Source organism: Lepidothrix coronata, unplaced genomic scaffold, assembly GCF_001604755.1.
Source record: "Lepidothrix coronata isolate B3197 unplaced genomic scaffold, Lepidothrix_coronata-1.0 Scaffold129, whole genome shotgun sequence".
Taxonomy (NCBI): Eukaryota; Metazoa; Chordata; class Aves; order Passeriformes; family Pipridae; genus Lepidothrix; species Lepidothrix coronata.
In genome coordinates, this window is record NW_016690309.1 from 2,175,160 (window position 1) to 2,197,986 (window position 22,827).

At 40.2% G+C, this 22,827-nt stretch overlaps 1 protein-coding gene across 3 annotated transcripts in view; it reads left to right on the top strand.

The window, feature by feature from the left end:
- Positions 1-22,827, top strand: part of SCUBE1 (signal peptide, CUB domain and EGF like domain containing 1) — a 173,853-nt gene that overhangs the window by 112,095 nt on the left and 38,931 nt on the right. For all 3 annotated transcript variants that reach the window (XM_017826686.1, XM_017826687.1, XM_017826688.1), the window contains one exon: positions 17,628-17,750. In XM_017826686.1, coding sequence (XP_017682175.1) covers positions 17,628-17,750 — 123 coding nt within the window. The remainder of the gene's footprint in view (positions 1-17,627; positions 17,751-22,827) is intronic.

The window sequence follows — 22,827 nt, forward strand, 5'->3', positions numbered from 1 at the left end:
CTTGATGTTACTTAAAATAGTAAACCCCACAAAAATAAACAGAAAATGTGTGGTTTCCTCTTGCTCCAGGCTGAAAAATCCCAGTGCTTGGGCATGATCCTGTTAGTATTTATAGAAATAACAGTCCATTTGCCTGTTTATTTGAAAATAAAACATTTAAGCTGCCATTGCACACAATGTTAATAGTTAAGGGTGAGCTCACATCAAAACTCAGTCATCTGAGTTCAAGCCACGTAAAAATAAATCTTCATTTTTACCAGCAGAACAGTAACAGTGATTCCACCAAGTGCTTAAAAAGGAGGCATTTTAATAATGTAACATACACCTAGGCTTGATCATAATGTTTATTATTGAAACTGTGTCATGAAAAAAAAGATTAATTCTAAATTTAGACACTTGGCCAGAGAACTACCATGGAACAATATTTATATAATAATCAAGTCTATAGTTAGTCCTATAGACAAAATGAAATATTCAACTGATCCTCAAACCAAATACTTTAGCTCCAAGCTCTTTCACTTTTTACTTTTCCCCTGTTTTTATCAGTAGAAAATACAAGAAACAGAATTATGATACTGCAGATTCTTTTTTACTTTCCTAAAATAAGCAGCAACTGGAAAATAACTTACATGGTTTAATTAACCAACCAGGCCATTTCTTTTTAACCTTTATTGACATTTTAGAAAATATTCTTCCTCATAAAAAGGTAAAATATATGTTTTTAATTTAATTTATTTGTAATTAATCAAGTTTATCTAATGTGAGATTTCTGGGCTAAGATTCTGCTTTCCTGAAGCTGAAGTAAATTCCCATTTAAACTTGTGCTCAAAGGATCCTGCACTGAAACTGAGCAGTAAAGTTTTTTCCCTTAAAAGCACCTTCAGGGGTCATGTCACATCCTGTCTTTCCTGGGCACAGTTTCCAAGTCCATCAAGTGTCACAACATGTCCAAGTGAGCTTTTTCATAGAAGCATCGTTTTAAGAGAGGTTATGTTTCTAAATATGGAAGGAAGATGTGCCATTGCCTGTTAAAGGAAGGTAGAGGTACAGAGCATGTAAGTAAAGCTGAGAGGAACCGGAGGGAAAATTGATATATTAACTGCAAAATGCACTTGTGGGTTGAGCAAAATGATTGATATGTTTAGGTTTAATTTAGCAAATAATGTTGACCAAAAATAATGTTTTCATTGGAAAGTCTGTGACTTTTCAGTCAGTTTTGGCATCTTCCTCTCTAAGGCATTTTACATTATGGTGTTGCTTGGATTCAAAGACTCAAAGAAACATCTGAACTTTTGAGCACTGCAGGGTGGACATTGTGTAATTTATTAATCTGTAATTCCAGCTCACTTGTAGCTGACTTCCTCAACAGTGTCCTTTTGCCATAATGGCATTTTATAGAAATCTGTTGACACTTTCCTTCCTTATTTTTTACAAGGGAATCAGTTAAATTAAAAAAAAATTGAAATAAATAAAAATGCTATTTTTCTAAATAAAGAAAATTTCTGGATGGTTCTGTGCAAAAATCAGAACTAATCTGGCTTAGGCATTGTACAGACATGTAAGGGGGAAAAGATTTACTGTCCAAAATGCCCACAGATTTTTGTTTGGTAGTTTGGAATTACATTAATTGTTTAGTATAGAAAAAAGGCAAGTAGATATAAAAGAAAAGACAAGTTCTTGCAAACTTGAGTATATGCAAACATGCTTGATTGCCAAAAGGTGGCAAATAAACCTTATTAAATGTAACTAATTGTTCTATGCTTCATTTACAATATCATATTTCTCATTCTATAGTTCTACCAGAAAAGCTGGCATGAATTTAAAATACAGAGTAAAGAACCGAAACTCTGGTATTTCTCCTGGCCCTTTCCCAATTTATCAGAGGATGGAAGGTGCAGGAAAGCATTTTCCAAGCAATACAAACCTTCAGTGGGTTTGGATGTTGACCTCTTCCACAGGCTCAGTGGGAAATGAGAGTTCATTGCATCTCAAAGAATCAAGCTCCTTTTGTTAATGCAGATTACAGTCTGACTTATACCAAGTATCAATAAGACAGGGGGAAAATTTGTTGTGGATATAGTTTTAACATGGAATATGAACAGGTATCTGCACAGCCAGTAGGAAAACTCCTGTCACAGAAGGTTTCTTTGGTTTCTGGAGACTGAAAAAATCTTTTTTATCTCTGATTCTTTCTCCCTTCCCTGATTGTGTAGTATAAGAAGAGCAGAAGTGTCTGTGGTATGGTTAGAGGGACCTTCAGATGTATAAATGGTGGTTGGGATAAAAGTTCATTAACCTTTTGCTGTTCTTTAAAAGTCAGTCTGGAACTCAAGTCTTCCCTCAGCTGGCTTGGCACACAATGGAGAATGCTCCTTTATTCCCTTCAGCTTTCCTGTCAACTTGGCTTTTAATAAGCCAAGCCATGGAGGCTTTTGACAGCTAAGAGAAGAGACATTCCAGGCAGAAAGAGTTCCATATTCTCCCTCTAATTAACACTATTTAATTTCTCCTGCCATTGTAACTGGGTGATCCCAGCTTGATGCTCAGTTCATTTGATGCTGTCCATTATTGGGCTACACAGGATGAAACAGTGTAGTTTGTTTCCTTAAATGCCTACCAAGTTATCCCACAGAATTCAGCTAATTCAGCCAGAAGGGGAGCCAGGGGATTAAAAGGCACAGTAGCCCAGGTGCTTGTTGCTCATTGCCTCCTCCCCACTTTTTAATATCCCCTGTGTTGTGCATATCAGGGGTTCTGTGGTCCCAAACCCCCTTGTTTGTTGGTTTCTGTGCATCCTTCCTGCTGAGAACCCTTTTCGTGGATGCAGCTGGAATCTGCCCTCAGTGAGAAGATTCATCAGTCCAGCACTTCAATTCTATTAAATACAACCGAAGTAGCTGATAAAGCAGGAGGTTCATTCGCAAAAAAAACTTGTGGGGTTCGAGAGGAGTGAAGTCAGACTAGGGTAGACTTAGCACAGATTTCTGAAGGTTGTTTAAATCCATCTGATAAACTGGATCAAACAATAAAGGGCAACTACAGAAGGATGTGAGACAAGCTGATGAAGGGAGCATTCTTCTCCCAGGACTTAAAGCAGAGAAGGGCTGGGAATGATGGCAAAACATGATGTCCGAGAGAGACAGGGACTCTTAGGGTTCTCTAAGTGAATTAGAGTAAGAGGAAGGGCCACGAGCTTCTAGCATGCTATAAAACGTAGGACCATGTGTCTGATATGCTGCATTTCTGCCTCAGGACTTGAAAAAGAAACTGTACCCCCAGGGGACTCCTGTGCCCAGACTGATGCAGCTTCCCAGCCCTGCACACAGGGACACAGAGGCCCTGTGCAGGGGGCAGCACTTGCTGAACTCCTCGAGTCAAACAGCAGAGCAAGTAAAGTCTTTAAGCAGGAGAAGAGAAGCATAACTGGATTTCTGAGGGTCATGGAGCAAAAGCCACCTGTCAAATATGACTTTTTCATAAACATCCATAAAGTGCTGCCTAACTTTGCAACGTCCCTTAGATGGTTTGTGGTAGCAGAATGTTTGTTGGGGTTTTTTTTGCATCATTTCATCATTTCATTTGCATCCTCTGACAATCCACCCTCAAGGGGAAGGGACTTGACAGTGGGATTTTGGGAAGGCTGGGCTAGAATGTTGGTGGGTTTAGCAGCACTATGAGGTTATAATCTGCAGCAGGATTAATTCATGTGCCCAAATAGGTCTTTGTGAAGCCCAGGTGATGCCACAGACGTGTATTTAGGAGGCAGAAAGTTCCCTTCCCATCTCCACCCAGAGATAGTGCATTTTATTTACTGTGCAACACTGAGTAAGCCCTTCTTAGCCCTCTGGCATATTGTTTAACTAGAGCAGTGTTATACTGGGGTTATGTGACTGGATGGCAAACATTTCTCCTTCCTGCTGTCTCATTGTCATGGTGACCCAGCAATGTGCTCTCCACATCCTTGAAACAGCCCCCCAGCCTTCAGCATTCAGATGCAGCGAAGAAATGTGGCACTTACATGCTTAAATACTTGACTGTGCTGCAGTGGGAGCATCAGAAATGCCTGAGTGTTGAATCAAAGGCCTCTAACTCAGCTCTGTAAGCTCCCTTATCATTCAGCAATCTAGAAAAGAAGATAGGGACTAATGAAAAATTTCAGTCCAAGAACTGTTTCAGAGTTAATTTGAAATAAAAGGGAGATTTTGCATTGCCTGTACTAGGTTGACATAGTGATCACTTTCTTTCATCTTTCTTAATTGCGGCCTATTACAGCAGAAAAATACATTTTAAATTAGTTTTGGATACACACACTCAAAATGAGCTCCTGAAAGTGAATTAAGTCTTTAAGCTGGAATTGTTTCTCTGAGGAAGGAGTTACAGAATGAGTTTTAATGAAGCAAAGTATGTCATGTTTTGTTAAATATGAACTGAAACGTTTAATTAAGTTAAATGTTTAAATGTTCAAAATTAATGCTTGACATGAGTTTGGTACAAGAGCATGACTCAGATGTTGAAGGCTTTCCTCTCTTTTAATTCAGAACACACTAACACTGAGTGAAAAGCTCACAGTGAGCAGTTTAGCTGGCCAATTTGGCTTCATTTCCTGGCTGCAGAGTATCTGTGAACAGTTATGATTTCCTCCATCATTCCATTAATCGAAATTACTTAAAATTTGTTTTAGTTTTTTTTTTCTCTCTAAATTGGATTAAATTGACTAAAGCTTTTAGAATTGCATCTTGTCAGTCCCAATCAATTCATATGACACTGAAAATGTTTCCTCTCTTTTTAAAAAAGGAGCACCAGAAGGAGCACAGGTTATTTTTATTGTCTGTTATTTGTAAGATGCAGTTGTTAATCTGGTACATCAGCTATTAGCTTGCCAGAGTTATGATAATACCTTCCTTTGACTGTGATTGATTAAATAAGTCTCAGGGTGATATAATTTTTCACTGGTTGTCTAAATGCAATGTTTTGCAGTAGGAGTAATTACCTGTGATAAACTCAGGTTTTGTTTGGTTAATATCCCTGATCAACCTGACATATTTTTTTTTTTACATGTAAGTAAAAATTTGACCATAAAATATATCCCTGTGCAAAATAACCTCTGTAAAATATATGCATCAGTCAAGTTTACATCAAGGCAGGTAAAACTTCAGTGGCACATACGACCACACTTTTCACAACATAAAAGTGTCCCAGTGCCTTTAGAATCAAGACTATAAGCCTGGAGCAGTTCTGAAATAAGATATACCTGACCTAAGAGAAAAGTGCAAGAGAGGTACAAATTATTTCATGGGAATGAACTTTTTTATAGTTTTGTTTTGTTTTGTTCAGGCACTGTTCTAGTTTTCTTCCTTAGCTGTAAAGAGACCTCACTGAAGGCAGGTATCCTGCTCTACCTTTTGCAGGGCATTAGTGAAATTAAGTATTGTGTGAGATGTCCCAGAGCACTCCTGGGACATACAAAAAGAGCTTTTTTCCAGCTCACCTTTCTCTAGCAACATCAAGATTTTTTTTTTTAACACTTATGAAAAGGTTTAGCTCCCTGCACATTAGACACATATGGTGTCTAAAAAAAAAGGGAAAAAACATACATGCAAATGGTGTGAAAGGATAAACTCAAGTGAAATACGTTGCTGGCAGTCCTCACCTCCACTGCAGTCAGAGTGCTGTGGTACCAGCAAATGTCAGCCTAAATGTCAAAATTGCAAAAACTCAAGAATGTCAAAATTGCATAAATTTCAACATTACAAGCAGCAGTGGGTTTTTGAAGAGGATTTCTGGCTAAGCCAGAAAGGGCAGAGACCTGCTTGTCTTTATTCCCTTTTTCTTCTGGTTGCATTTCCCTCGATAACTGCACCATGGCCATCTACTCTTATGTCATACCTTGAAGGTAATTTAGGTAGTTGAGAGATTGACTCTTGAGAGGTTCTACTTTCAATAGTGGTTCACGATGCTGCTGCTCAGTGCCAGAGAAATTTGGTGTACAGCACACTAGATTAACATTCTGCTGATATGGTGCCTTTTATCCAGAGTTTGGTTTGGAAAGCAGCACATGGGAAATGGTGCCTCAGCCTTCCCTAAGTCAAAGGTGCAGTGATGACCAGTGAGAGCAGCTTTTCATTTAAGCTAATAAGTAGCTTCTCTTTGCTTCCTGTGCATAAATAAAGCTCTCTGGGCTGGATTGCTCTGGGATATCCTGGAGCAGTAGGATGCATGTTGCTCAGAGTCTCTCAAAAGAAACTAAGGGAAGTACAGGATTATTCTCAGCAGACTTTAACTCACTGTTCTGGTATCTCTGCTGGAAAAAACCCGCCAAACTTTGCAAATGGAAACACACCCTCTGTGGAGAAGCTGACCCGAGCAGATGGGCCAGATACACTGCAGACTTTTTAGGGGGAGATTTCTCAAACGTGGAATGAATTTTCAGTTCTCAGAAAACTCAATGCTCATGGGATTTCAAGCCAAGAGCCTCAGTAAAAAAGGCATTTAAAATCACATTTTTAAATAGAGGTTGTCATCCTCAGGCCTTTGTACAGACCACACCTTCTATGACTATTCATTTGATCCCCATATTGTCCCTGCTGTGGATACCTAACAAGAATGTCTGTCCTCTCTCCTCTGCATCAGCTCTCAGTGGGCATTAAATTTGATTTTGGGCCTTTTACTTCTCTCAGGAATCCCTCGGTGAGCTGTGTTGTAGAATATAGTCAGAAGAATAGGTGAGCCCAAGGAAAAAATAAGCACAGCATCCTTTGTTAATTCCTGATGGGATTAGAGGTCTTACATCATATGGCTGAGTTATTTGTACAGGCTTTAAGATACGTGCACTGGGAAATAACATGGAGCAGCTGGCACCCTTTGAACTCATATCTTATCACAATAAGGACATGGAAATAGTCTAATCCCAACCTACAGGGTATCCACTTTACCTGCCTGGAAAATATCCCTGAACTGGGTTATCCTTCCCACTTTCCTTCGGAGTCTAACCAGTGAGGAACAAAGTGACTCTTCTTGAGCTCAGTAAGAGAAACAAAATATAAGGAAAAAGATGGATGTTACTACAGTGGTGCAAAGAGGCCTCTGTTCTCCACTCACGTGTGAAAGTCAATGCAGGACAAAATCTCAGTCCCTCTCTGGTTTTCTTCTCCCTTCTGTGTCCCTCACTCTGAAAAGCACTCTACTGCAGAGGAATCAGACTTCCCTGACTTTTTATCATCAGGAGGCCCTATAGCCTGTTTGTCAAAGCCAGTCCACAAGTGTCCAGAGTCAGGGATAGAATTGTAGAAGTTAGTTATTAAAGTGTGTTTTGTCTTTTAACAACTCTTAAGTGTTTACTGAAGTGGTTTATTCTGAGCCATTCTTTGTCCCTGATGCTTTTCTCCCTGCTTCTCATCAACTTAAGCCAAGAGTAAACTTCCCAATAGTCAAATCAAGATCTAGTTTTCATAATTCATTATAAGCAACTCTGCTTCCATCAGACTCCTTACATGATTCTGCTTTCAAGCTACAACTTACCCTCCCAGTGTTTGTAACTAGAAATAAGTGCGTGTTCAAATATAAACACCATTTGAGTTTGCTTCTCTGCACATGTAAGCAAAGAACTATCAGAAAATAGAAGAAATCAGATGAAATCACAAGCCACTAGAGCCATGTAGCAAAACAAAAAATACCTTTGCCCCCTCCATGCTGAGCAGAAGGCAAATACAAATCTTGTGGCTGAGGTCTGTCTTTTATCCTAAAAACAAAATAAAAAATAAATATAAGGGACAAACCCAGTAATTTGCTAAATATGTATGATGCACGGATTAAATGTGCAATTAAATGTTCAATTAAAATGGCTGAGCTTTCTTTAAATTGTCTTCTGACAAACAAGTTCTGACCATTCTCCAGTGCTTTTGCGTAGTTGAAGAGTTTTGGGATCCCATTCTTTTTTCAGGAAGCAAGCAAGGAAACCTTCTTGGTAAAGGCTGATTTGTGTGAATCTCCTCAGCTGCTTTACAGCAACCAACAGATTTTCTGGGAAGATTTTGCAGCAGCAAAAATACTCCTCTTTTTTTTGACAAAACCCATATGATTAAGAAAATAGAGGCATTTGTGCCAAACAGGCAGCCAAAGGCAGTGATTTAACACTGTGAAACAATAGATGTGGCTGCCTAACCAAAGGAAAAGGTAAGAAAAGCAGCATTAAATGAGAGGAAAATTGGGAATTTTGTCATGAAAACAGTGGTCCTGTTCAATGGGAAGACTTTCTGAGAACACACACTTTTGTGACCTCTTTGGGAAGGCCCTGAGAAGACCTCTTGTAGTTATAGTGTGACCCACTAGATGCTTCCACAGGGAATTTTCTGGCATATGAATCAACCCTGTGCATGTTGCAGAGATAACAGGTAGACTTGTAGTTGGTGAAAGAGGACACAAAGAGAATTGATTCGATAGGAATGACAAAGGAGAGACTAAAGCCAAGAGGGAATATTAAATTACAGAGGCAGTTTGGGGGTTATTTTTGGTTTGGCAGGACTCTAAGCAAGATGTGAGACCATGTCTGTCCAAAAAAAAAAAAAAGTCATAAAGATCAGGATTGAAAGAGGGAAAACTTGAGTGACTGATGGAAGGGCAGTAGTCAAGTTCAATTTATCACAAGAGCTGCTTGTTTTAGAAGAGATGGACAGGACAAGAAAATTGGACCAGAGCACGAGCTCCCGGGTAGCTGCAAAAACACCTTCAGTGTTTTTAATCTTTGCTTCTTTAATCAAACGTGGATTAAAGAAGCAAACATTAAGGCCTGTCTGCAGCAGCCTTATTGCTGAGGCTGCAGTCATTTTATGCTGTTACATTGATTTTATCCAGGTCTCAAGACAAAGAACATACAAGATCAATCCAGCCTGAGGAAAACAGGAGCAGCATCCAGCAGGCAGCTGCAGCAGCTCACTAGGAAGCTCTGTGTCGTGTCCAGTGAGGGAGCCACAATCATCTGCTGCCCTGGAAACAGCTGGTTCAAGCCCTCCTAAGACTGGGAATTTAGATTTCTAATTTTTCCCCGCTTTTTTTAAAGGAAGCAGGGAGCGGAGTGTTGTTGGTGCACCGTAAGGTGATAAAGCGTCTGAGCTGAGGGGCAGAGGGGAATACAGAAAGAGGAGAAGGCTCAGCCAAGTTTGGGGTGAAACCATAAATAGTGGAGATGCTGGAGAGATAGAAAGATGCTGGTGAGCAGCAGAAAATGAGTGAATGAATGGGGCTTGGGGGAGGAAGAGGTAGAAAACTCCTGATGGTCAGAAGCCTGGTGAGGGGATCAGAAAAATGAGCAATTGGACACTCACTGGTGTTGACTGAATTTTTAGATTTAGAGGCATAATTTGATTCAGACTTTCTAAGAGACACTTAAAGTTCCGTGACAAAAAATCAGTTTATAAAAAAAGGAAATAAATGCAGATTTTAGGTACCCACACCGTTGAAATTTGTCAGAAAGAAGAAAAGGGAAGACCAAAAAAAAAAAAGAGAATGGAAAGCAGAATCCTTCTTGTTGCTGCAAATTTATTTAATCCAGAATATGTGTGAAACTTTCACTGCCCCTTCCTTATTTTTGAGGGAATTGCCTTTTAGTTTTGGTTGGGGTTTTTTTTTGGCTTAAAGACATACAATTAATTTGTCTGCTGTAGACTTGTTCATGACAGACAAATATAATATAACAAATTATCTTCCATTAAAAAATTGCAGACTTGGGTCAGCTGCCATGTAACTCGTTGAGTTTCAGTCCCTCCCAAGGGTTCCATCTATCCCCACAAAATAAATTCATGTGTACTAAGTTAGGGGTTTTTTTTCATGACTAGGCAATATCCCTGTTCCCTAGAAACTTGCAGTTGTTATTTGTCTTTGTGAACCTCCCCTTTGAAAATGCCAAATCCTTTAAATTAATGCTTGAGAGGGTCATATTTTGCATTTCAGTTGTTGAAAAGACCTTGCATTTATTCAACAATATAAAGCCCCCTGAGGATCAACAACCACAGTGCATTTTGGAAAAGTGGGCTGTGCTTTCTGTTACTTGGGACTCACATAATGTTACTTGACTGCTCGCATAATCAAAGCTACCAGTATTCAAAACTTACAGTATTTTGTCATTCTTTTATCTCTGCCTTTTTTCCCATAAAGTACAGATTTTATATGATTTTTAATATGATCATCAGCCCTCTCAGTGATGTATCTGCCTTCCCTGGTACAGAACAGATCCCTGGTTGGTTGAAGCAGTGCCTTCAAAAAGTTTTGGAGGGTTAATTTTTGGTCAGCAGCCAAATTTCTTTGATTCATTAAGAGCCATGAGGCATCTGAATTATCATGGGCTAATTGTATTCAACTGCCCCTTTCAGCAGGAGTAGCTTTATCACAGGAAAGCTGGCACAGTTTCACTGGCACTTTAGAGGGAGCATCACTACTGTCTTCAATACCAATTTTATTTTTAAATTTTATTTTAATTAAGACAAACATGTTTTTAGAAGCAAACTGAGGTCCTTGGAAATAAGCACACGGCTTTCCCAAGTGGGTAAGAATTCCAAGAAGGTAAATGAAGACAAATATGAATAAATGTAAAGTGAGTTAATGCACTAAATCTGGGGATTCTTGTGTCTTGTAGTCCAGCGGTGCACAGCTCACTTGCTCCTGTGCTCTGCATTGAAATTACACAGCAAAATTAAATAAAGAACAAGGCCTTGGGGTTTTTTTAGTGAGATCTAGTGCAGAGAAAATGCCCAGGGATATCAGTTCCTCGAGTTTTGTCTGGTTTATTCCTTAAGAAACAGTGAATTAACTCCTTTTACTGTTGCTGTTGTGTGTAATCTTCAGCAACCCAGAGAGTTCTTCTGCCTCAGCTCTTCCTGCATAAAATACACCTACAACTATTATGGTCATGGTGGCTGTGTGAATAATCAAGGTAGATAAGTAGGCAGCCCAAGGTATTTGCACAATTTTTTACCACCATTTTAACCACAGCCCCCAGATCTGCACACTTATTTCTTTCTCCCTTTCCTGTGTTTTATAAAAAGCATTTCGGTTGCTCAAAACATCACAGTAGGAGGAAAACTAGTTTTATTTTCTGGGATTCCTATGGCTTTTTTTTTTTTCTTCTTTTTTTTGAGGGGGTGGGATGGAGGTGCAGGGGTGGTTTTAGCATTTAGCTCAGCCTAGACAGTAAAAGACCATCAGTCTGTTCCTTTATATCTCCACTTCACATTCTGGTGTCACAGCCTAAGACAGCTCACACTGTTTGGGTTCATAGCATTGCACTAACATGTTTTTAGGTTGAGAAAAGAATTCAGTGTTCAGCAAAAAAATTTAAATGAAAATCCTTTCTTTTCACATTAGATTTAGTAAATCCCCTTCCCTTTTACAGCTGAGAACTCTGTCCCTAACCTATTCTGACAGCTTTCCTGAGTTTTTCCACTTTCGAAGGTTTTTGTGTTTTATAAATCTAATTAACTGTAATAAGAAAATAATAGGACATAATGTTTGTTTTACAAGGTGACTGATCTCTTGGCAGCCTGGCAGACTCTTTTATTGATTGGTTGGTGGATAATGTCAGAGTGGATATGTCCTGGAGGAGAATAGCTGACACCTAAATCCATATGTGACAGATTACCATCTGTGTTGGAAGACAGGTTTCTTCGTGAAAATGCAAAGATAACAGGTGAAAATTGAGAAAGTGACATGAGGGAAATGTGTTGAAACCTGCCTCAACCTTTCCATGCTCTGAGAGCATTTACACAAAGCTCTCTGTTTTGTGGGCAGCTTGTTTTCAGGATGAGGGAGATTAAATTTTAATTACACTCATTCCTGTCTGCCCAGTCTAGATTTAATCCTGTTAATTAGGAAAATGCCTTGCCCCACAACCTAGCCATAAATCTAATTAAACAGAGAATCTTCATTTGCTACTTAGTGGAACTGCAGTTCAGTAATGATTATCATACATTACAGTTAATTAGCACTGTGGGAGGGAAAATGAGGATGTTGTTGAAGCTCAGAACTCAAATTAGAGGTGCTGCAATATATGCCTTATTTCATTTTGCAGCTATCTGATGCAGGGAAGTCACACACTACCCTACCTGCCTCGGGTTCAGGTTTGTGAAAGGAGAGTTAATTAAATGAATCTCTCCTGCATAAGTGTTGTGCAGGTTTAATGTGATGAAGCTCATAAGCTGCTGGCCTTTGAAATCCTCAAGCAGAAGACACTGCATAAATAGAATTATTCCTGGCTGGAACATGCAGGGCCTGCTGGGAAGCTCCCTGAGCTGTGCAGTCACAGGGACAGTGATGGGACAGCAGTTGTGCTTCCTGAAGTAAAAGTGGCCATCACAGTTCTGCAGACACTCACAAAATCTTTCAGGGCAAAACGCTACCAGCTGCTGTATCAAACCATTCAGAAGCCCAAATCAGGAGCTAAAACCAACTGTAATTCCTCTAAAATTACTAATTACTTCGATCCATAATGCTTTGTTCAGTTAGAATAGTCCATTTTAAAGTATTGATCCCTAAAACATCGAGTGATAATTACCAATACCCCATTCTACAGAGGAAGGAGAGCAGAGAAGTGTCACACCCTGCCCAAACTGCTGGATAAACCCATAGTAAAACTGGAACTAGGACTAACTCCATGTAAATAAACCCCACAACAGCTGGCTGGATGTTTTCTGGAGGGAACAGCAGAACCCGTGTTCTGCTTTGATTTAGATTTTCTCACAGTGGCACCGAATCCAGTGAGTCTGAGGATATGAAATTATCTTTCTACCTTAACAAGATATCCCTGGTGTGCATTATTTAAGATGCTACGGAACATTTTGAGTATTGCAAGTGTAGCCTGATATCTTATGCCCACCTTAATCCCGAGTTAATGCCTTTCAAGTTTTATTACAAAGTGACAGGCAGATATCAAAACAATTGCAGTCTGAGCATTGGGGGCTCTGTAATATTTGAAAGGTGGAACAACATGTGTTTTGTGGAAGCCAGTGCTGATTGCCAACACCAAGGGAGCCCGTTGAGTTGTGCACTGGGCTTGGATTCAAGTGTGGATGAGTTAGTTTGTTTTTCTGTTCCTCTATTTCCCCGCCTCTGACACGGGGTTAAAAAGTTTTGTGGCTGCTTTATGAAGTACTTTGTGGTCTGTGTGCATCAGGGAACTTATATCTGTGTCAACAGGGCAACACTAGTTAGGAGGTTTAGGGGACAGTGGTGATTTGTAAAAGCATGAGAAAAGAGAAGGAAAGAAAAGCAAAGGAAGATTGTGAAATCAGGGAATAAGAACAACTCGCAGAAAATACATTTATATTAATATGTGCTGAGTACTGGTAATAGCATTATTAGCCCTAACATGTCATTATTAAAAACAAGAAGGTTATGAAGTTTCTGTAATTATTTCAGGCTGATCTGGGAGTATATGATTTTCCTGGAGCTGGGTAGCATTTTAAATCTGCAAAGGATTAGACAGACACAATCAGTTCAAATATTTGTCCAGCCATTGAAAGGAGAATCCTCACTTCCGGCTGTGATGAGGCTTTGGAAATCTCCATATCCATCATTGTTCAAGAGCTAAGTGAAGATTGCATGTTGATTACCCTTTCAGTTGCCTTTAAGCAGCTTATGTGAAAGTTCCAAGTCACCCGAAATCCCTAGTTTTTAATTTGTTCCCTGACTTGTATTCAGCAAGGCAAATCTTTGGGAGTTCATATGCACACACGAGTGCATAAATGCACCCTGATCAGAACCAGGTCCTTCCAAATATGAATTACACTGAGCAGAGCTTTAAGTGGAAAAGGAGCAGCCATTCCCATTAATCTTCACGAGGTCATGAAAAGAAAAATAATGGTCTGCCTGTTAACCCGAGTCAAATCGTGACTGTGCAGCTTATCACAGAGCATCTGAGTTCCTGTGCCTTTATTTAAAGCTGAAAAGTTCTATTTAAAGCTGATTCCGCTGCCTCCCTCGTATTTTGAGATCCTCAGAAAACTTCAGGATCATCAATTGCTTTGTAAGTATTTTGTTCAGCCCTCCTTCATCCTTCTGAAATCACTGCCCCTTCCATTCCGCTGAAATCAGCTGTCCAGAAGAATATGGACATTTGTGCTGGCTGCATCAGTTGGTGTTTGCAGCAGATCAAGAGCTTGTTGTGAGCAAGGTATCATTTAACAATATTCACAGGAGAAATCCTGTGGGATTTCGTTGCCAGATGAAAGCCCATCAGACGTCCTGGTCTGACATGATCCACACAGTGTCTGATCATTGAACATCAGGACATTTTGTGCACAGCCCCCATGGAGAAATACAGTTCTTTATGTTCTTTTGCATTCCTGAGGATAAAGGGAAGCAGAGGAACACTGTGGGAAGTTGGAGCCATTCTTCTGCAACCTGGATCATCAGTTGAAAGGGAGCCACTTGAGAACTGTGTTGGGAGACTCCAGGTTTATGACTCCTCTCCAGTCCCAATAATAGTATGGCGATAGTTGACTAAAATAATGTCAGAGTTGGTAGAGATACCACAGTGGGTTTCCACTGTGTTTTTTCTCCCTGCAGGACAGGCAGACATGCTTTGCTCTCCGTGAAGTTCAGAGAGGCACTTGACAAAGTTGGGTACCAGTGAGTTTAAAGATGAATGGGGCCTCACCTTCTCACGCAGTGGAATCATTTATTTTCACATGGCTCATAACCCGAATTATTTATAGCTGTGGAAAGAAAAATAGTGGGGATATAGACGTGGTGCAATTCCTGTGAACCAGTTAGACATGATACTGCTCTCTTCCAAGTGAAATGCAGCCATGCACTGCTCTCCACAGAGTGAAATAATTTTTACATGCCTTGTCAGTCTCGCTATGGTCGTGGAAAGAAATACAGTGAAAGCAGAGACGTTGGCACTGTTTATGTTATTTAGAATGTTTTTGCAGCTAACAGTTCTGACCTCTATTCTGTTTTGATGGTCCTGGTTTCAAAAGGTCACGTCATGTTTTCCAGTTAGAAGAAATGTATAAATACTTTCTTTTCCTGTGGACTCTCCCAGGTTTTACCCAGGTCCTGGTTCTGAATTACTCCGAAGACTTGCTGGTGTAGAATTGATATGCTGCATTGTCGGTGGAATTACAATTGTTAGCAGCCTAAAATCTACCCTCTCATGCCAGCAGGGTTTCATTTTTGCCCCTTCTGGTCTTCAGAGACCCTGAAAAGAAAGTCAGTGAGACTGGAATTTGGAATTCAACATGTGAAATGCAGGGGCCATCATTTAAAACATCAATCGTTACTCCAGAATGATGTTTGACAGGCTGCAAGTAATTTCTGCTTCAAGCAGGCTCAGGCAGCAGAGTAGCCCAAAGGTCATGTTGTTCTTATCACAGGGTAAAAGATATCTTCTTCATGATGGATGACTGCTCTGTGTGCATATGATGCATAACATATTAGTAATTTTAATTCACAATTCCATTTGTCCAACAGTTTTGTCAGGGCAAGCTAAACTGTGGTTAGGTTACACCTGTGCTGTGCAAAAGGATGGGACCTTTTGTGGTAATCCATCATAAGACCCTCAACACTGTCCCAAACTGCACAAGCTGGAGCTCCTATCAAATCACTCCTACAAGTGGAAATGCCAACGTGCAGGAATTGGGCCAAAAAGTCCTGTTTTCAGTGCTTTTTCACTGCTGATCTTGAGCTCTGCAGGTGATCACAGCTGAAAACAAGTGGGTTTCTGCCTCCAGTCTCCCAGGATTATGTAGAGACACCCTCAGCCTGTTCTTTGCAGATGTATCAGGTTGGGAGCCCAGGGCTGTCTGTTCTTGGCTGGCCAAATCCCCAAAGCTGGAGGACCACAGACAACAAACGTGACTCCTGATGTCTGATCGCTTTGAGAACTTTGTTGCCTGAGACATAAAGATTTGGGCAGGCTTGTGCAAAGCTCTCAGGGTGTGATATCCCCACAGCTGCTGCCTACAATTTATGCTCATTCTTTTAACAGGATTCAATGCCAAAACCTCTCCTCTGCACAAGCAGACACAAAAGTAATAAGCAGCAGTATCAGTTCAGAGGGTCTCAGAGCAAATTTCCTCTTTGCCACAAATGCAACTTGTAAGAAAACCTTTATAACAACATACAATTGTTCTTGCTTATCTGAGTGCTGAGCATATTTGTGTCAATGTGTGTGCAGCAAAGGGCTCTTCAGAAACGTGGGCTGAATTTGCCTCTCTGGATTTGCTGTTAGAATTTTCAGGCTTACCACCCCACTCCTCTTGCTGCTGTTTATATTTTACATGCAGAGAGGTGATAAGAGCCATGCCACTCTCCCTTGTTGGTAATCATGTGTTTCCAATAATTAACTAATGACTTCCACTGAGAGTCGCCCTGAATTCAAATAATTTTTAAAACATGCCCTTCATTCACCATCATCATGCTGGTTTTGATAAATTTCCACCTCCACACATTGGATCTTTTGGCATCTAGATTTGCACTTTGCAAGATTGGCTTTTTAGACGGCCAGCTGTTACCTGAAAATTTCAAAGCTCTTACAGCAAGAGGCTTTTCGAGAGGAAACATCACTCTCCACATCTTGTTTTCACTTCCAGAAGTGGGCAGCCAAGGCTTGATGTCTTGTTACTTCTTAACTGTATGCATTCATCAAAAGATCTATTTTTTGGCACTATTCTTCTCTTGAAAAAAAAAAAATAAGAGTACCTTTTTTCTTTTTCAAATAAACATGGATCCATGGCTTTGTGATTGGAAAGATGCTCTGTATTTCAAATGAGGTTTTGTGGCCTCTCATATACTTACTGCACAACCTTTTATGGGTTGGAAAAGGGACTGGTCATTCCAGTTCTTCATCACCTTTGGGAGAAGTTAAAAGGTGCAAGAAGTAGAATTGCCCGTATGAAATTAAGAACAAAGGTCTTTTCAAGGTCATCAGTGCACTTCATAATCATTATTTAAAGTCAGAGCCATTGATCCTGTCCTTCATACATATAAATATATGTATATATATATATGTATGTATATATGTATATTTGTATATGCATATAAATATATGTATATTTATATATATATATGTGGCTTTCAAATAAAGGCAGTAGGTGCTCTGCCTTCAGAAGCAACATTTGACATGTTAGTTGCTCTTCTGTTATACCAAGTGAGAAAAGTTAGACACACGAAAATGGGTGTCACTCAATAATGGACAAACTAGCACATAATGCTAATTCTGAAAAGATCCTTACATTTTTTCAGAATTCAAATATGGCTTATTTTGTGTTTGTTATTATTTCAGTTTTTTCCCTTTGTTCTGGGTTCCTGTACAAAGTACAGGACTCACATCTTACACAGGTTGAAGTCTTCTGTCAGGCAGACCCACTCCATCTGCAGAGGAGCTTCTCTGAATGCTCCTTAACATCAAAATACCTCAACTTTGTTGAGTTTCAGCTCTGGGGGACATACCTGTGTCTCCTGAACAACTCAGCTCGTGGCTCTCCTGTGAGCCTTGTGAGACAGGTTTGGGAAGGGACACATCTGACCAGCCTGGTTCCTAACAGGGACAGCCTCTTTGGGGATCTGAGTAAATTCCTGTACTCCTGCCCTGGATTGCTGTTGAGAGCTGAATTTTTGCTGTTCATTCTTGGCAGATATCGATGAGTGCTTGGTGAACAACGGGGGCTGTGACCATTTCTGCAGAAACACAGTTGGCAGCTTCGAGTGCAGCTGCCAGAAAGGCTACAAACTGCTCACAGACGAAAGGACCTGCCAAGGTAATGCTTCATTTACTTTGCTCTTTGTATAATGAGGATGTTGCTTCCAGTGGATTTTTTTTTTTTTTTAATTAATTCATTTGTACTATAGGTTTTAATGATGCTGTCACAGGAAGTAGGGTTAGGAAAGACCTACGAGATTTCCATTTTCTGAGGTGGGGTTAGAAGATTGCTGGAAATGTCTTGTTTCAATGTTTTTAGTAGCAGAAATGCCAGTGTCCTGTTGAAGAGTAAAAATCCAAGTGGCATCATGGAATAGCCTAAGGCAAAGAGCCTTATGTTCAAATCCTCTAATTTGCTATGATCTTAACGGGACAGAGGCTTATCTTACTTAGACCAGAGTTGTTTAGAGTAACAAACTGGAATAGAGCATTTGCAAGGTTTAAACTGAAAAAAAAGAGTCTAATTTGTGAGCTCACAAATTAGAGCAGAAACTGTTTGTGGGGGGATAATGGTGGTGTTTTGTGGGAATTCAAATGAAGTGTGGCTTATATCCTCTGCTGTGCGTGTCATGATTTGTTATCTAAGTAATATGATGTTATTTATTCTATGACTAATTAAGTGCACAACTATTTCCAGGTACTAACCATGTACCTTTGGAGTAATGATGCTTGAAGCATTTGAGCTCTTTAAAAAAAAAACTGGAAAAGGCTATAAAGATGAGCATCAACAGAGGGAGAAGAGGAAGCAGGATATATTCAATTAAAATTTTATTAATCCATGATTATTTGCAGGGGGTTTTGAACATGCAGAAGTCCAAAACAGCGTTAGTATTTTAGAGTTTCTTTGTTCATCCACAAAAGAGAAACCAAGGTCTGAAGATACATATGCCATTCAAAAATTTTTCCATTGCTTTTCATTGGTACTTCCATCCACCATCTGGGAATGCTTCTCCACCCTGACTGTGGGATTAGGCACAAAGGAGTCAGGGAAAGGTTGATTTCAAGCTGGACAGGATGGGAAGAGCTCAGAGTAGCACAGGTTGAGCAGAAATAACATGGTAGGACCATGTCAGACAAGGGTAAGTTGTCAGGTTTTGTTTTACCTGCTAAAAAGGGGAACAAAATGTTAAAAAGAAACTTCTTGATGTATTTAGAGATAGTCAGGAATACCTTCTGGTCCATGAATTTCACGTGTCATGACGTGCTCTCACTGTGGTGTCAGTCAGAGGTTTCACCACTGAACTAATTGCAATTACACCAGTGAAAAACTCAAGAGAAAAGTTAGTAGTGATAGGCTTTGAAAGCTCCCTGTAAACAAGCAGGTTTCTATCATGACAATGGAAATCTGGAAGCAGCTCTGTAAATGTTGTTCCAGTGAGTTTTGTTTCCTCCTGTTCCTGGGCTATGGAATGAGTGAGTCTCTTGGAACAACAAATACCCTGCAAGGACTAAAGCAGTGGCTGGTCTTCTTCTGTCCCTCCTGTGATCAGACATGGAAGTATCAACATGGTCTGGCCATCCTGCTGTTCCCACTGTCCATGAGGAAGGGCAGGCACTCTGTCTGGCCTCTACATGATACTCTGACTGATTGGTAAACTGCAGCTTATCTGTTGCTGTAGCAGATTAGTGCAAGCCCAGAGAATTTTGGGGCTGGGCAAGTTCTTCCAGTCCCAGAAAGGCTGGTTCTTCACAGGGGAGGACAAAGTCGTTTCCTGTTTGAAATCTGAGGTATTTGGGCCCCAGAGACTGATTACAGCAGCCGTGGTGTGATGCCTGCTTTGTGGAGGGAGCACTGTGATAATTCAGTTCCTGCGTGGTGCTTAAGGTGATAATTGGTGACTCATGCAGTCAGTGCTAATAGAGAAGGGAAGTGAATATAGAGCAAGAAATCACTGATGTGTGAATCACCTGTACTTTGCTGCTTCTGCTGCAAAAAGAGTATAGTTAGGGGAAGTGGTTGTGGTTATTAATGACAGGTCTGACGGAAAACTGTGTTTTGGGGTTAGTGACTCTTTTGGGATATAAATCATGCACGGGTTTTTTTTTAACAGCCAGTCAACACTGACCATAGAACATTAATGAGAGATTCAGGGAAATTTATTTTAGGCATATTAGCCTTTCCAGTGCTTGAAATAGAAAAGTCTAATTTGTGTTTATAAAAGATGCTGTTGTTCATGTTACATCTGTTGTTTTGATTCATAATAGAGTTTCTATGATTTATGGTCTTTCTGTCTACATTGCCTTACTCCTCTGGTTTTCTTTTTCTTTTTTTTTTTTTTTTAAATAAAGATCTCTTTCCGTTACTAATCAACATGTTTACAAAATAGTCACTTAGGACTGTAGAAGTGTGCATTGTTGGGGACTGAGTCCTCTTTAGTTCAGATGGTCCCTCTTGTGTATAGAACGTTCATCTCCAAATGTGTTCAATATTAACAGCAAGGAACAGATTCTACTAACCTCAGGCAAAATGCCCATGGAAACAGCTGGTAAGCTTGCCCTTTTACAACCTGCAGAACCCCTGGATAAGGCTTTGAACATTATTCACAGGAAGTAATCAGTGAAGAGCAAAGCCACAGAGATATAGTTCACGTTAGCAACATTTTTCAAACAATATGTTGGGAAATACAAGCAAGCTGTTGCTGCATGACTTTATTTGTATCATCATTAACTTCAGCACAAGGCAATTTTACATGTTTCAGTAAAAAAGCTCCTCCATACACCCTGTGAAATTCTGAAGTTGTCCCACCTCACCTAATTTCCTTGATGTCCTTTCATTGTAGACCTCAGAGCTGACTTGGAGGTTACAGGGAAATTGTATCAGTCTCAGACTTTGTTCTGGTTGTTTGCAGAGCCCCCACCCCATCATACCAAATGCCTTACACACATTCATCCTCTCTGGGAAGAGGAAAGTATTTCTCTTTCGGTTTTTAGGCAGGAAGGGTGAAGCCAAATATAGCAGCTTGCCTAAGATCACACGTGTGAATGCCTGGGCTGCCCGGGGAAGGAACCTCCAGGTTTTGTGAATCTGCCTTCTGTGAATTTGCCCATTACAAGGTGGTTTTTTTTTCTTTTCTGTCGTTGCTCATATCCCTATATGAAAATCCACTGATTTTTCAGGAACTCTGCTTACTTGGTGCCACCCTGAACGTAGAGTGCTTGTGTAAGAAGCCCTTGCTTTTGCAAAGGGCCTTAAAGTGTCCTGCATTTGTCTGTTTACAGCCAAACCATTTTTAGCCCTGGCTGCAAAGAAAACCATTGTCAATCACAGATTACTCCCGCTAGGGAGTGGTTCTCACACTGTGGCTCCTTGTTAGACAAGGAGAATGTGGGGGGTTCCCTTCCTTTCCCCTCCCCTGCATTCCAGCCATTTAAAAGGAAACTTATTTCTAACCCAGAAGGTGAAGAATCCACATTGCCCTGCCAGTAATATTGTGGAGACTGATGCTGCTTTCCCAGAGTCTCTTTTTTAACCTAGACTTAAAAATAGATATTTTTTTTTCCTCCTTTGACAGTGAAATCACCATATGACAATGCAGCTTTATTTTAATTGATCCCTTAAGTCTAAGGTATTGTAAATTCTAGGACACAGGAAGAAATAGTTGGATCCGTTTATATAAACTTAGCAAAACTGGTCTGCCTCTCCTTTGAACATGTAATAAAAATAACATAGCTACATTTATAGCAAGGAGAACTTGTGTTTGTAACCTTTTTGGTAATTAATAGAAGGACAACAACTCAGATCACTTTTAGAATGACATCAGCAACAAGCAAACAGGCGAGACTCGCTGCAGTGAAATGAAGCTGCAATGAATGTGTGTAAGCTCAGACATAATTACCTTAATCCTCAGCCAATATGAGTTTTAAAGCCAGTTAACTTAATTGCTTATTCAGTTCCTGTTTGTTGTGCAGTGATCTCGAAAAAAGATCAACAGTAAGCAGCCTCTCTGCTCCACTCAAGTTCAAGCTTCATTAAGCACCCAGAAAAATGTGTGAAATTCTATCATAAATGATTTTCTCTTCCTGCTCTAGGAATTGCTTTTTGCAAAGTAAGACAGTGACAGACAGCACACACATTTGTCATAAATTTCTCCAGGGAGTGGTAGAGATGGAAAGATGTATTACCTTGAGGAAAAAAAAAGTGTGCTTTTAGTGGGAACATCCAGTGATCAACATGTAATGCTTGAGTCTGCTCAGCCCACACTCACCCTCTGCCTCTCGCCACCTCTGTCCAAAACAGAGACAAATCCTTCTACACTGAGGAGTTTAAAATTTGGCAGGGGGCAGTTCAAGGCATTTTTTGAATCATTCTAGTCCACTTACAGCTTCCACAGAAGGCTGAAGTGGGGCTTGGTGATTGCAAGAGCTCCCAGACATGATGTTCAGACACGAAGGAGCCTTTTCACCAACCATTTGAATTGATACAGACACTGTAATAAAAGGACATGACTGTCCTCTGGGGCAGTGGAATACCTGCATGGCATTTTTGGGGCTTCTCTAAGGCCACAGGAGACGTTTTTTATATGCTTTGAGGTATTGCCTGTTTGACTGTTGGTTATTCTTTGTTCCCTTCCTACCAGATTTTAAACAAATGCATTGACTCTTCTGTAGGTAGGCACTGGAACACAGGATCTCAGTCTGCTCTGGGTAGTGCTGGTGCCTGCCCAAAGGAAATTCAGTGCTGCATGTTTTTAGAGCAGGAAATCCCAAAGAGCATTTGCCCCCTTGCTTTGTGGATATTGAATTTTCCCTCCAGTGATTTTCTGTGGGCACATTCTGTTATTTAATACTACAAAGGTATCCAGTAGAAGTCCAGGTACAGCTGATTTGAGGTGTTTTTCTCTCTAATTACAAGAGATAGGTTACAGGATATACTTATTATCTCTAGCCATCCACACCTGGTTTTTACTTATGATCTGGAATATTATTCAAACCCAGCCTCAGGCCTTCTGTGTTAACCTGCTGCACCACAGAACTGTAATCCATTCAGTCCTAAAATAACACTGTTAAATGAGAGACTGGCCATTTTTTACTGCCAAATAGCCCTTAGTTCCAGGGAATTTGAGGTGATTAGACCTAGCTGACTCTATGATTGATCTGTTAGTAGAGGGATGCTTTACATAGGGCTCCCAATGCAT